The sequence below is a fragment of the Rattus rattus genome, chromosome 9, assembly GCF_011064425.1.
Source record: "Rattus rattus isolate New Zealand chromosome 9, Rrattus_CSIRO_v1, whole genome shotgun sequence".
Classification (NCBI taxonomy): Eukaryota; Metazoa; Chordata; class Mammalia; order Rodentia; family Muridae; genus Rattus; species Rattus rattus.
In genome coordinates this window covers 37,043,435-37,058,757 of record NC_046162.1, presented here as the reverse complement: position 1 = coordinate 37,058,757, position 15,323 = coordinate 37,043,435, and the positions used below count along the sequence as shown (strand labels likewise).

General features: G+C 35.0%; 1 protein-coding gene across 7 annotated transcripts in view; it reads right to left on the bottom strand.

Annotated features, from left to right (window-relative positions):
* Positions 1–15,323, bottom strand: part of Rapgef6 (Rap guanine nucleotide exchange factor 6) — a 162,928-nt gene that overhangs the window by 78,423 nt on the left and 69,182 nt on the right. For all 7 annotated transcript variants that reach the window (XM_032911944.1, XM_032911941.1, XM_032911940.1 and 4 more), the window contains one exon: positions 8,478–8,609. In XM_032911944.1, coding sequence (XP_032767835.1) covers positions 8,478–8,609 — 132 coding nt within the window. The remainder of the gene's footprint in view (positions 1–8,477; positions 8,610–15,323) is intronic.

Sequence of the window (15,323 nt, the reverse complement as noted above, 5' to 3'; positions counted from 1 at the left end):
ATCAATGAAAGTTTCAAAGAGTTAAAAATAGGAACAAAGCTAAAAATGAACTGGAAGAGCAGAGGAAGGGAAATGGAAAGGAGAACTTTTGAGTAAGAGAAGTAGAACCAAAAAGAGCAATGAAGCAACAGAAATACAGCATACTGGACACAGAATGCCAGCAACAGAATTTCAGAGAAGAATGGAGGGAAAACAGGCAAACCACAGTACACAGGATGACCTTGGAGACAGGCAGGAAAGAGAGCCCTATCTGCAACCCCCTCCCCCCCAATCAGAACTGCTTTTACTGTTTCTGTGGGCCAGCATATTAATCTTCTAGCCTTTGTTAATTTACAATAGGGCTCAGATAACAATTCAGTCTTGCTTTATGCACAATTTTATAGTGCCTTTGGATTCCTATTTGTTTTTAAGTAGTTAATAATCTAGATTGAATGTACAACTTGAGCTCCTAGTCTTAAAGACTAGAAAAGTGGCTTGTAACAGTCTGCTGCTATGGTCTGGACCATTATCTTCTCTTTTCCTTTATGAGACAAGGTTTCTCGTGGCCCAGATGGGCCTCGACTTCAGACCTGTAACTAAGATGCCCTTAAACTCCTGATCTACTTGCTGCCATTTAGGATTATAGGTATATGCTCTTGTACTGAGTTTATAAAGTGCTAAGCTCGAACCCAACAGCAAGCACTCTACTAACATATCTCCTCCCTTTTCAACAGTGCTAGGCATCAAATACAGGGCCACCCAAGGCCCCTTTAGCCAAGGCATACCCCCAGATCCTAAAACTTTAAAAAAAAGATTTATTTATTTATGAATATGAATGCTCTGTCTTCATGCATACCGGAAGAGGGAACCATATACTATTGCAAATGGCTGTGAGCTACCAGTAGGTGCTAGAAATTGAACTCAGGATTTCTGCAAGAGCAGCCAGTGCTCTTAACCACTGAGTCATCTCTCCAGCCCGTATTTTTATTATATGTGCATGAATGTTTTGGCTGCATGTATTGTAAGTGAACTTCATGTGTGTTTGGTGCCCAGAGAGGCCAGAAAAGGGAACCTAATTCCCTGGCACTGGGGTTATAGATGGTTGTGAACTGCTATATGGGAGCTAGGAACCAAAACCACAAGTGCTCTACGTGGAGCCATCTCTCCAACACCCTAAAAATTCTTGATAGAAAGAAATCTTAACTTCAAGAAGATGGTATTGGAAGGTGGAGCCTTTGGGCAGCTAAAAGCTCAGTTATTAGAATACTCATGATTGGGTAGTACCCTAATATAAGAGGCCAGAGGGAGTTCATCAAACCCTTCTTCTGTATGAGGAAATAGCTGGATGGTGCCACCTACAGATCAGAAAGTCTTTTACAGGATAGCAAGTTTGCCATCACCTTAACTTGGAATATCCAGCCTCTAACCCAGGAGCATGACTTTCTACTGTTTGTGAGCTATCCAGGGCATGGCTTTTGTTTTTTAAATAGAAGCTTGAATGGACTATGATAGTATCTCAGAGAAGGTATCCTATTTTGTAACCACCATGTACTTAGAAAGCAAAAATAAGGACTCTCATTAAGGATTTCATAACTGTAAAATGAATAGATGAATAAATTTAACTGTGTGTTGTGGCTCATGTCTGCAATCCCAACACACGAAAGACTGAATCCCTGAGATCTAGACCAGCCCAGGGTAAGACTGGTGGATGGCATGGTGAAGAGAGTAAATATGAAGACTCAACAAGAGATGGACAATGGTCGATTAAAAGAAACAGAATCGAGGGACTAGAATGACAATATTAAGAGATGGTAGGAGACTTATTTTTGTAGGATAGTTAGCAAATTGAACCAAGCACCCCCAGGCACAGATCATCAACAAGATGATGATAAACGGGTTAAGCACAGGAGTCTAGTAGGACAAGGATTAAACCTCTTTTGGTTTTCCTTTCCTGTCACATGTACTTTGTCTAATGCGGTGAGTACAAACTGACTCTGTGATGAGTTGGCCTTCACCAAATAAACCATCAGAGAACATCCTTTTCCTGTTTGCAGCTAAACATGAAACTACAGTAAAAGGTGCCACAGGTTATAACCAACTTATAAAAACCACATTTTTAAACTGAGGTTTAAGTGTGAAGCCAGACCCTCATATTTCCAATGCCTTTCCTTTCGGCACAATCATGTCCAGGTTCCCTTCTCAGGGACCATTCAGTTTTTTTAAGTTCATCTTTGTTTTCTCGATCAGACAAGAATTCTGTGCAATGCAGTCTTCCACAGTTCTGCAGCCCGGGATGGCCCTGACTGTTTCTCTCCTCTGTCTTACAGTTACATTTTGGTCAGCAGAGATAGTTCGCACAATTTTCTTCCACCAATACTGACATTTACTTTCAAATATATAATTCAACTTGAATTTTTTTCCAGATTACTTCTAAGTGCCCAAACAGTGCTTGACTCAGCAAAAGAAACAAGATTAGTAAAACAGAGTCCCACCTGCATACATTTCTTCTGATAATACAAAACACCACCCTTACAAGATACCATTAAACACAAAACACCAGAAAGACAGCTAAGGAAAAGCAAGCATGCTGAAGGACTAGCACGTGTTCTGCTCTGAAGCAGACTCTAGCATGCTGTAGAGAAAGAATGGAATACAGAACCAGATGGCAGATGGTAGTGGGAAGTGAAAGGCTTGGAATTTATAGTTTGATAAGAGTGAAGCACTGATATTTCATTAATAGAGTACTTTTTAAGCCTTCATATTCTTGCAATTTGTTTTAAGTAGGAGTTTAAATTAAATGGCATTGTATGTGGGTAGTTGACAAGGACATAAGATGGTGTTTTTTTACATTTGTATTTTTCTTAGGATTAATAGCAAAGATCAAGCCCCAGGACCTTGTACACATTAGGCAAGTGCTCTACTGCTAGATCACAAATTCTCTGGCTGCCTTTCTCTTCCAGAAATGAAGTCAAAGCTCAGAGCAGCTCAGTCCTGATCAGACCTGGTAAGACAGCATGCTGAGCAGCTCCTCTACATCTTCCAGCACGAGCCAAGCTTGTGTCCTACCTAGTGCCTGCCCTCAAGCTTCAATGCGAAGCTTGTCTACCCTGTTGAAAGAACCAGCCTCCTCCCCCAAGCTCCCCTGCCCCACTGTTCTGTCTGGATTTGAAGTGAAGGTTCCCTCACATCCCTCCTCACTTTCCGGAACCCAGTCATGCTATACAGCAGGTAGTTATAGCTCCAATTACAGCTTTTCTCAGAATCTGAAGAAAAGTCCTCTACTTCCCTGCAGGCTCTACCATGCTTCCTATGGCCTGATGTTTTTTGTTTAAATGTTCTCTTGACGGTCATGGGGGTGGGAATCCTTCTCTCCTGATAAAGCCCCTTCCTGAAGGAAAATTTTGTGCCAGCTCCTTTCTGCAAATGTATATTTTTAAGTAACAGCTATCACTGAGTGACACTCCTATTGAACAGATGATATTCTTAACAGAAAATTTAAAGACAGGTGGCTAAAGAACATTTAGCAGAACAAAGCTAATTGGGAAAGGAAAAAAAAAAGCAGCTCTAATGGAGATATGGTACAAAGTCTGGTAACATGGACACCGGGGTTGAAAGTTAAGGCATTTTTTGAAGTCTGTTTCTTTCCCACACAGATGGGGGATAAATGGCTCTGTGCCTTGGATTACGTACGAGTGAGTTAAGACAAATGCCTAGAGACTGCACTGTAGTTAAGAGCACATATTGCTCTTCTAGAGGGCATGAATTTGGTTCCCAGCACCTAAATTGCTTGGAGCAACCAGTAAGGCAAGATAAAGAGGATCTAATGCCCATTTCTGGCTTCCAGGAACACTACACTCAAGTGTACAACCATACACAAGGACACATTTTGTTTTTTAAACAAAATCAAAAATTTTTAAAAGGATAAATGTTTTTGTTCAAGAGCTTTTCCTTTCAATTGTCCAGCTGTTAGATAAGACTAAAGTTAATAGAAAGAAGGATCTAGAAAAAGAAGCACTTCATATTCTCTTGAACATTCTTGGAAGATGGGTAGAAACTCTAAGAATATTCTGGCATCTTAATGCATACTTCGAGCTAAAATTTAAGATAATCTGATAAAGACATTTACATTGGAACCTTACTTGTAATCTTCTTTTTAAATAGTGGTAAATGTTTTGGTTTACCACAAAGGCTTTTATTTTTAAACCAAAATAAAAAAAAATTCAAAAGGCGGTAGTGCCTAAGAATATAGCCTCATACCTGGCTACATGGTGCTTCTAGCATAGTACTAAACCCAGCTCCCCAAAGTGAAATATTTGCATCATTTCACAAGACTTTGCTTTATAGTTAAATGCCAAGTCTTCACACTTAAAATATGTCAAAAGCTGGAATACTTACAACCATACAATTTTACAGCTGTTGGTTCAGTTATCAGCAATATTCATGTCTGACAAAAAAGTATATTCATAGCTTTAACAAGTATTCCTCTGAAGGTAGCCCTGGGTCCAGTACTAATGCTTAACCTTTCTTCTGTTTTATTCCATAAGTTCTTTTTCACACACACACACACACACACACACACACACACACACACACACACACACACACACACCATTTTAAACTTGTTTTTAACCTCTAGTTAAAATCTTACAATTTTTGAGGTCTACTTTATTATTCTGTTCTAGTTTATCTTTTAGTAGATATTCCTTTAAGCGTTCCCTACACATTTTAAAATTATCATTTGTTTATTCCATTTTAAGGCATAAAATATAAGAATCCCTTTCTATTTTATCTTTGCTGGCCTGTTTTTCTTTGTCTTATGGGACGTCATGTGCATAAATCATCAACTTTTAAAATGTATTCTTTTTTTTTAAAAAAAGATTTATTCATTTATTATATATAAGTACACTGTCTTCAGATACACCAGAAGAGGGATCAGATCCCATTACTGATGGTTGGGAACCACCATGTGGTTGCTGGGAATTGAACTCAGGACCTCTGGGAGAGCAGTCGGGTGCTCTTAACTGCTGAGCCATCTCTCCAGCCCTAATCATCAACTTTACATAATCTAGAATCATACGGGAAGAGTTTCGATGAGGAACTATCTGTATCAATTTGATAATCTAGAGTCATACGGGAAGAGTTTCGATGAGGGACTATCTGTATCAATTTGATAATCTAGAATCATACGGGAAGAGTTTCGATGAGGGACTATCTGTATCAATTTGACCTGTGAGAATGTCTACAGAGGCCATCTTGATTCTGCTGAGGAGAAGCAGAGAACTCTAGACTGTGTAAGGGTAGAGAAAGGAAGCCGAGCACACGCGTGCACCTGCTACCTCACTGCTCTTTGCTCTTGACTGTAGATGAAATCTGACTAGTCGTTTCAAGTTCCTGCCGCACTGACTTTCCCACAGTGAGCTGCGAAACTGGAACTGTGAGCAAATATATCCTTTCCCCCAAGTTGCTTTTGTCACAATAAAATGTTTATTTTTAGGCAATTGCCTTACAAGTTAGCTGCAACTAAGAGTCTGACAATTTCTACCTTAACTGGCCTCTCCTAAGAGACCCTTACCTCACACGTCTGCATTTGGGTTTACTATTACCACAATTTTCTTTAGCTTTAGCTGTTGTTGCTAGAATTTAAATGTTTATATCTTTTTTTACTTGTTTATACTCTGTAAATTCACTAAAACTTACCACGGTCTTACTGGGTAATTAATAAATTTCAATACATACTTCCTTCTAGTTGTAGAGATTTTATTTAACACAACATTTTGGAGATGTAAAACAGTAAAAGTAGAACAGAGATTGGTTTTTGTAAGGACAGGGATCAGGAGAGGAAATGAGTACAAACAAGCCTAAAATGCTTTCAGACTCACTTCTCATATTAAAAAGGGTAAATTGTGCTATATGTGAACAATTCACTAATGACCATGAAACAAATGCACACGATTAGTGATATAGGAAGCTGAACTGATGGCATGGAACTGAATTATGTGTTCTTCAATATTCTGTAGCATGCAGGTTAACCAGCAAGATGTCTATCTATATTTTGATGAATTATAAAGAAAACAGTTAAAAGGTAACACAAACTGCAGATTGCATGGAAGTTTGCAAACGGGGTAGTCACATAGAGGGACATTACCTTGCAATACAAGACTTCTACCTAACACTAAGCAGGCAAGTGACCTGAAGAAGCTATAATCAGTGAGGGATCTCAGACACTCTTCCAGCATCTTTGACGAGATACCAGTTGTACACAGCCTATCCTTGAGTACACAGCCAAGCGCTGACTTGAATGAATAAATAAAGATATGTTCACTACCCCTGCATTCTTTCTGTTACAACTATTGGGGCTTTGCTTCTTGCCTAAAAAAGCCAACCATATCTATCTTAGAAAGAGACTATCCCAGTGAAATTAGGTACCAATGGAGTGTCAGTACCACATTGTTGCTTACTGTCTTCTCTTAACAAGGCATACATTCCCAATGATTCTGAGAGAATGTACAGCTACAACACTCCATTTGACTGTTTTAGAATCAGTCTTTCTCAGTATTCCTTTGTGAAACAACACAGAAGCAAAGAAACCACCACTCCAACTGAGTTTTAGATGCAACAACACCCATGGTTCTTCTACAATGTACTTCTGTTTGAGAGGCAAAATATACTAATTAACCCCACCAATTACTAAAGAAATGGAGTAAGTAACTAAGAGTTACTGTATTAGTTTGACTTTCTTTGTTAAATTCCTTACAGTATTTCTACAGAAGAGAAGAGAAAGGATCAGTTCTTTGGATATAAATATTGTAGAAGAGACAAACAGGAAGTCAGAGATGGTCACTGCATCTTTAGGAAGTCAGAGATGGTCACTGCATCTTTTTGTTAAGAAAGCTGTACAGAGACTTAACACTGAAAGCTTTTTTTTAGATTTTGTATCTGCGTACAAATTCTCCAATCACAGTTTCTTAAAATACTTGAATCTGGGAAGCAACTCAGTAAAAACTCAATGTAAATATTTCCTTCTGAAAAAATGACTATAATTTTGCTTTTTGCTACATTGTATCATACACACACACACACACACACACACACACACACACACACACACAGAGTAAAATATGAGATGGGCTGTAAATCTAAACTAAGTATGAAAAAAAGTATGCAACAAAATTCAGTACAACATTAAAACATTACTCAAATGTCAAAATAATATTTAGATATACTATATTAAATAAAATATATCACCAAAGTTGAATTTATGTTTCCTTGTAGATGACTACTGAAAAACTTAAAATTAGATATGCGGGGGTTGGGGATTTAGCTCAGTGGTAGAGCCCTTGCCTAGGAAGCGCAAGGCCCTGAGTTCGGTCCCCAGCTCCGAAAAAAAAAAGAAAAAAAAAAAAAAAAAAAAAAATTAGATATGCAGCTCACATGAAAGGTCTACTAGTCAGTCCCAAAACACAAAATGTATCTGAATTCGTAAGTAAACCAACCATTGATATTGCATCTCTAGTTATCTACCACTCCTGGGCTTCAGGTCACAAGGCTTTACATCTAGAAAACTACCCTAGACATCCTACAGAAGGACGGTATCCTACGCTACCATAAGGATCTAACAAATCAGCACTGGCTGAAGCCAAATTTGAATTCAATCTAGTAGGATGTGCAAAGATTCTCTCAGTCTATTATGATTCCCAGAACCCTCTTTTTATTATAAGAATTGCTGAGGGAAGGAAAAAAAAAAAACCTTACTTAGTTTGGAATTTTCTGTTCGGCTTTAAAGATAGAGTAGTCTGTAAGTACACTCCCTATTTAACTTTCTATTTCACTAAAGTTACATGGGAGAAAACTTGCAAAGTTTAGCAATGCAAAAGCAATCCTACTTTTCTTCATAAATTTTACTTATAGACAACTTCTACAATTAAAAAAATGAAAAAGCAGTCTTTTCACAAGTATAAGCCATTGTTTCAGAAACCTGCTTTAAACCCAGGCATGAGCTCTCAGAAGGCTGAGGTAAGGAGACTGAAAATTTCAAGTTAGCCTACGTTACAGGGCAACATTCTGTTTCACAAAAACAAAACTCTACAAACCTTTCCCTTAACTAAGGCAAGCATTCTATATCATATGGATTCAACTGGATAAAAGAAATAATCAGGCTGACAAATGAGATAACATATTAAGCATACTTTGCTAAAAATCTTATACTTGAGTTTCAGTTAAATTAAAAGATACATGATCTTCTAGAGCAGTGGTTCTCAACCTTCCTAATGCTGCGACCCTTTACTACAGTTCCTCATGTTGTGTTGAACCCCAACCATAAAATTCTCATTGCTACTTCATAACTGTACCCTTGCTACTGTTATGAATCTTACTGTAACTATCTGTTTTCTGAGGGTCTTAGGAGACTCCTGTGAAAGGTAGTTTGATGTAGAGGATAAGCAGAGGGTATTTTGCAGAATCAAAAAGTCCATATGCACAGTACCCAGCCTAATGATTACCTGATAGATATCGGATAAACTGCTGCTCCCAGAGTCACTGGCAATGCTACAGCCAGACTGACTAGAAGACACATGAGTGACCTGTGGATGAGGGTTGTCCGTGAGGTGCATCTTGGTAAGATCTGCTGGAAGCTGAAGGAGAAAAGAACTGGAGTTATTCTGAATCCCAAACTTTGCTTATTACAGAGTTCTTGACATAATATAATTTTAAAAACAAAAAATAGCTTTACATGTCAAGAATAGTAAATACACAAATACATACACACTGGTAGTGTGTCTAAATAAAATTAACAGTAATGTTTCCAATGACAAGTGAGCACCTGTGGGCAGTAAGACAAGGTTAACGAAATGACTATACAAGATTTTAAAATGTTACAACCGTTGTTCTTAATGTTGCATTATGTAGTTAGTTGCTGGAAAATTCATTAGTGATCACAATTATACAATGAATGCCTCTGGTAAGTGCAGAGTTACAAGAAGAATAGAAAAGACAAGGCAAAATGGCTCAGTGGGTAAAGGTGATTGTCTACAAGCATGATAAACCAAAATGACTTCGGGACCCACAGAATAGAGAGAACCAATTCCTACAAGTTATCCTTCATCTTTACATGCTCATCATAGCATGTCCAAGTGCACACGCAAATAAATAGAATGCAATTAAAAATAAAAAGCAAATGGCTCTACCACTTTATCTTTAATATATGACTAATCTTATCAAGGATGCAGACTATATGATGTATCTCATACTGTGAAATAAAACAGGTATCTCATAAGCAATATTATGGAAGTTAAGACAAGAAATAATTCGATATGCTAAAAGCAGTTAATGTTCTAAGGAAGAGATAAGATCATTCACTATCACTCCATATAATTTCTCTTTAATTTGCGATTCAGGACCATTAAGTAAACCTAAAATTTGAAATAAGTTTCTGAGTTGCATACACGCAATGTATTCTATATTTATTTTAAAGAGAAAATGATCAAGTTTAAGTTCCACTATCTTACGAATTCAGACTACAGAAATTACAGACTAATTATACCATGAACTTCTGCTGATGGGTTAAGTAATTCAGACAAACATTGCTGAAAGAAAACAACACACAATACAGCATCAAAATGTGCAAGGAAAAATGAACCAGAAATAGAAGGACTAATGTATGATCTAACTTCTATGGGAACCAAAATGTTAAAATTCACAGAAGCAAAGAATAAAATGGTGGGTACTAGAGGTTGGGAGCTGGGAGACTGTAGAAAGTTTCAGTTATAAGAAATGAATGAATTTTAGTCACAAATTACACAGCACAAGTAACAATCATTGTAAAAAATGTATTATAGAGTTCCAAAAACTAAGACTAGATTTTAAATGTTCTAGTCGTGAAGAAATATTTTATATGAGCAGGCTAACTAGCCCTGGTCATTTCACAGTATGGGTATATATCAAAACCTCATCACAAACATAATTATTTTTCAATAAAAGAAAGTTAAAAGTGAAAATAACAATGGGAGATGAAGCCACACTCATGTTATGAAATGTCAGTGCAAATCTCTCACTAACAAAAACATAAAGATGTGAACATAGTTAAGAAATGTCACCTACAGTGTGCACACAGAGAGCATAATCCAAAAATTATAGAACATGCATTCTTTAAGATAGACATCAAATATTTGTAAGAATCATACAAGGCTAAAAAACAATTAAAATTATACAGAGAACATTCAGTAATGTGCAAAGGCAGAAATACGTAACAAAAATATAAATGATCACGTATTGGGGAACTATAAAATGAAGTCTCTACAACCCATAAATCAATACTATCACATTAGAAACAAGACCAAATAAATGCTACATATTAGGAAGGGATGGGGATTAAAGTCATCGTTTAGATGGGTGTGGTGGCACACACCTGTCACCCTAGTTCACAGGAGGTGGAGACAGAAAGATCAAGAGAGGCAGAGAGAGGCAGTCCTTAGAGCTAACTGGCTGTCAGCTAGCCTACCCAAAACAGCCAGGGAGGGTCAGCAAGAGACCCTATTTCAACAGAGTAAGGCAGAAAAAAGGAGTATATTGGATATTTGGCTCTGGCCTCCATGTTCTCGAATGGTACCCTCCTGTACCCGCTAAACATCCACTACATAACACACCCACACCTGATTCCTACACAAAGGAAGACAGATCAAGGAGGTGTCACCTATGACAGTTATGTAACCAATCAAAGTCAAAGAGCTGCAGACTAAGCCTGGTAATACAGTGTACTGAGAAATCTTTAAGCTCTACCAGCCCCTGAAAGCAGTGATTTTCACTCTTCTTACTCTACTAATGAGGGACTGAGGCAGCACAACTGAGCAGTGTGCGTAGTTTCATATTCAAATAAGCAGTGGAACATGGCTTCGGGCAACTTGATTTTAGCATCCCAAGATGCTGTATTTTATGCTAGGAACACAGGTGATGACACAAAAATGAAGACACAGGGACGATGTGAAGACTATATATAGAAATTTCCTGAACCTCTTCTTTAAGAGACTAGATATGAAGATACAGCGACTGCAGTTAACACTCGCATGCTCCTTAGGAAGTTCATTTGTGAACCATAGCAAATACATTCATATGCCTTTACATAGATTTTCTGAACCGAGAATGAGACCAAATGAAGTAGCTGTTTCATGACATTAAGCTGAAGTTTCTGTTTACTTTGTAAGAATCAAAATAGAAAATTTTTATTCCTTTTCTTCATGACCATCTAATCCAGTAAGCTCTGCAGAATGTCTTGTCTGTCAGACTCTGTCAAGTATATTCTACATCTGGACTTACCTGGTCTGCTGAAGATCATGTGCTTATAAAGACTATTGCCAAAGTTACATTCAGGAAGCAAGATGTCTTGAATACAAACATTACAGAAGCATAAAGGCTGTTGCTGACTGAATAAACTTAAGGTCTCACAGGTACAGACAACCTTTTGAGGGAAACTGCCTAAAGGCTCAGATATCTGGACTCCTTTGTTGTTTGGCTTTACCATTTATCTAAACATGGAGTCACTTAGGTTAAGACAGAAGATACAGCTAGAACTGACTATTAATCTTGCCCGAGGCCAGAAAAAACACTTATTTTCCTCCAGGAAAAAAAAAAAAAAAAAAAAAAAAAAAAAAAAAAAAAAAAAAAAAAAAAAAAAAAAAAAAAAAAAAAAAAAAAAAAAAAAAAAAAAAAAAAAAAAAAAAAAAAAAAAAAAAAAAAAAAAAAAAAAAAAAAAAAAAAAAAAAAAAAAAAAAAAAAAAAAAAAAAAAAAAAAAAAAAAAAAAAAAAAAAAAAAAAAAAAAAAAAAAAAAAAAAAAAAAAAAAAAAAAAAAAAAAAAAAAAAAAAAAAAAAAAAAAAAAAAAAAAAAAAAAAAAAAAAAAAAAAAAAAAAAAAAAAAAAAAAAAAAAAAAAAAAAAAAAAAAAAAAAAAAAAAAAAAAAAAAAAAAAAAAAAAAAAAAAAAAAAAAAAAAAAAAAAAAAAAAAAAAAAAAAAAAAAAAAAAAAAAAAAAAAAAAAAAAAAAAAAAAAAAAAAAAAAAAAAAAAAAAAAAAAAAAAAAAAAAAAAAAAAAAAAAAAAAAAAAAAAAAAAAAAAAAAAAAAAAAAAAAAAAAAAAAAAAAAAAAAAAAAAAAAAAAAAAAAAAAAAAAAAAAAAAAAAAAAAAAAAAAAAAAAAAAAAAAAAAAAAAAAAAAAAAAAAAAAAAAAAAAAAAAAAAAAAAAAAAAAAAAAAAAAAAAAAAAAAAAAAAAAAAAAAAAAAAAAAAAAAAAAAAAAAAAAAAAAAAAAAAAAAAAAAAAAAAAAAAAAAAAAAAAAAAAAAAAAAAAAAAAAAAAAAAAAAAAAAAAAAAAAAAAAAAAAAAAAAAAAAAAAAAAAAAAAAAAAAAAAAAAAAAAAAAAAAAAAAAAAAAAAAAAAAAAAAAAAAAAAAAAAAAAAAAAAAAAAAAAAAAAAAAAAAAAAAAAAAAAAAAAAAAAAAAAAAAAAAAAAAAAAAAAAAAAAAAAAAAAAAAAAAAAAAAAAAAAAAAAAAAAAAAAAAAAAAAAAAAAAAAAAAAAAAAAAAAAAAAAAAAAAAAAAAAAAAAAAAAAAAAAAAAAAAAAAAAAAAAAAAAAAAAAAAAAAAAAAAAAAAAAAAAAAAAAAAAAAAAAAAAAAAAAAAAAAAAAAAAAAAAAAAAAAAAAAAAAAAAAAAAAAAAAAAAAAAAAAAAAAAAAAAAAAAAAAAAAAAAAAAAAAAAAAAAAAAAAAAAAAAAAAAAAAAAAAAAAAAAAAAAAAAAAAAAAAAAAAAAAAAAAAAAAAAAAAAAAAAAAAAAAAAAAAAAAAAAAAAAAAAAAAAAAAAAAAAAAAAAAAGCTAAGAAGCAAAGTATTTATCGAAAGCCTATGAAATACTCATACCCGTGTTTCTTGGTTTATACTTCCCTCCTAGAGGCAGGCCATAGAAACCAGGATTTTCCCTTCCACAAGGCAGGTTACAAAATTAATCTTCCCTTATCTTTTTACCTTGAAGCTGGCTATAATTTCTCTGATACCCTGTCTGATACTAGATAGTAAGACTCCCACAAGGAATTCTGCTCCCTATTCTTGAGGACAGAATGCTTAAAAATCTTGAAAGACCTTTGCTAGGTCTCCCTTTCCAGTCTTTGAGAAGTAGATCTGACTTTTTCTGCACAATTTTATTTTTATGTAGTGGTCCCAACTTTAATCAGGCCCATGAAATGCTGTCTCTATAAAAACCCAAGCAGTGTCAGCTGCAGTGGCCCATTCACGCCTTTAATCCCAGCACTTAGGAGGCAGAGGCAGGTGGATCTCTGAGTTTGAGGCCAGCCTGGTTACAAAGTGAGTTCCAGAACAACTCACAGCTAGATAGAGAACTAGCTAGTAAAAAACCAAGCCAAAACCCAAAAAGCATGTGATTTTAAAAAGTTTCTAAGAACTGATCACAGTGAAGACCCAGGAGGCTGTCAGGGGAAGTCAGAGAAGTTCCAGGTTCCTTGGCCTAGGCATCTCTCAAGCTGTGGCCTTTGTAATATCCTTAACTAAAAAAGAAACTATGTCTTTGAGTTCTGTGAGCTACTGAGGCAAAGCAAGTAAACTCTAACAGTGGGATCTGAGAACCCTGATTTATAGTTGATTGGGCAGAGAAAAGGGTAAAATAATCTGGGGCTTACAAGGCATGACACAGTCCTGGGACCTGAACTTCAGCCTGCAATCTGTGCTATCTGCAGGTGGATAGTGTTAGTCAGGAGACGCCCAAAGGATCCACAGTATGGAGTGATTTCTTGCTTGGTGTATGGAAGGAACCCCAATGTTGTAGCTCCTGATCCCACTGTGAACCCCGAGATTATGCTATTTACTGAAAATACCTGTTTCTAGTTGTGGTGTGACTTGGCACTTGGCATACACCTATATTAATTCCTCTGGCTAGACTACAGACATGCCCTTAGTACACATATTTAATCCAAAAAATAAAAGTAAAGTTAGTTTGTAGAAGGAAGTTTAAAAGTGAGGTCTAATTGAGTGGCAGACAGAGTGACAAATCAGAGAAAGATCTGACAGATAAGCTATGCCCAACTCTCAACAGGAAAAAGAGGCTACTTGAGAGCATCACAGAAAAGAAAGAGGGGGAAGGAATAGGCAGTTTTGCTGGGACAGTTATAGACAGGTTGCAGAGAGAGAACAAGCTAGACACAGGTAAAGACAGGACAAGCTAGAGCATGAGGAGGAGGAGATTAACAACCAGAATGAGAGTAATCATTATCTGCCTATTTTGGAATGGACTTGCTTCTCAGTACCCATGGTGGACTGATTCCTGGACCAACCCTGCAAACACTAGAATTGACAAATGCTCTAGTCTCCTCCAAAATGGGGGGAAATGGTTGAGTCTGCATATAACTCATTCACATTTCCTATGTATTTTTAAACATTTCACATGCGTGTCTGTTTTGCCAGCATGCATGTTATGTGTACTATATGTAACAGAACAGAGTCTCAGGTCCTCTGGAATTAGAGCTATGAATGTTATGTGAGACACAATGTGGGTGCTGGGAACCGACTTGCATCCTCTGCAAGAGCGTAAGTGCACTTGATCATTAAGCTATCCTTCTAACCTCTTTTACAAGACCTAACACAACATAGTGCTGTTAATGGCATGCAAAGTTGTTTAGAAATGAAAGCTAGGGGGAAAACAAATTCAGTGCCATTTGTTTAATGTATTTTTGCTCCATGGTTGGTTGAATACATGTGGACAGTGCTCACAGATGCTAAGGTCCAACTGTATTATTCAGAATTTAAAGGTCTGAGGTAGATTTGTACATTTAAACCTCAATGTATCTCTCAAATTTTTTAACTAAAAAGCAAGCTTCAGGATGAATATAAAAGGTGCCACAAATGTTTAAAATATAAGAATTACGTGTGTGTGTGTGTGTGTGTGTGTGTGTGTGCGCGCGCGCGCGTGCGTGCGCACCCTAGGATATAAACATCTTGGTTTATAGGGAAAGATTTAGAAGTAGAAAAGCAATATTGTTGTTTTCTAAAAAAAAGAAAGTCTAGGACTGGTGACTCAAAATGAATTTTAGCTAATTTGAAATATATAGATGAACTTATTCCTTATGGAGAAAATATTTGTTTCATAAAAGCAGAATCTTTGTAGGCCGCACAAGCTGGCATCCAAATTCTGTTTGAGTCTCTTGAGTGTCAGTATTACAAGATCTGCCATACTTGATTCTTTATTTCTTCTGTAAATAATTTGAAAACCTTTTATGCTAAAACTGAATGTGTAACATATGTAAACATGTTTTGTACACATATACATGCAATGTGGGACATATTCTTTAATCTTTAGT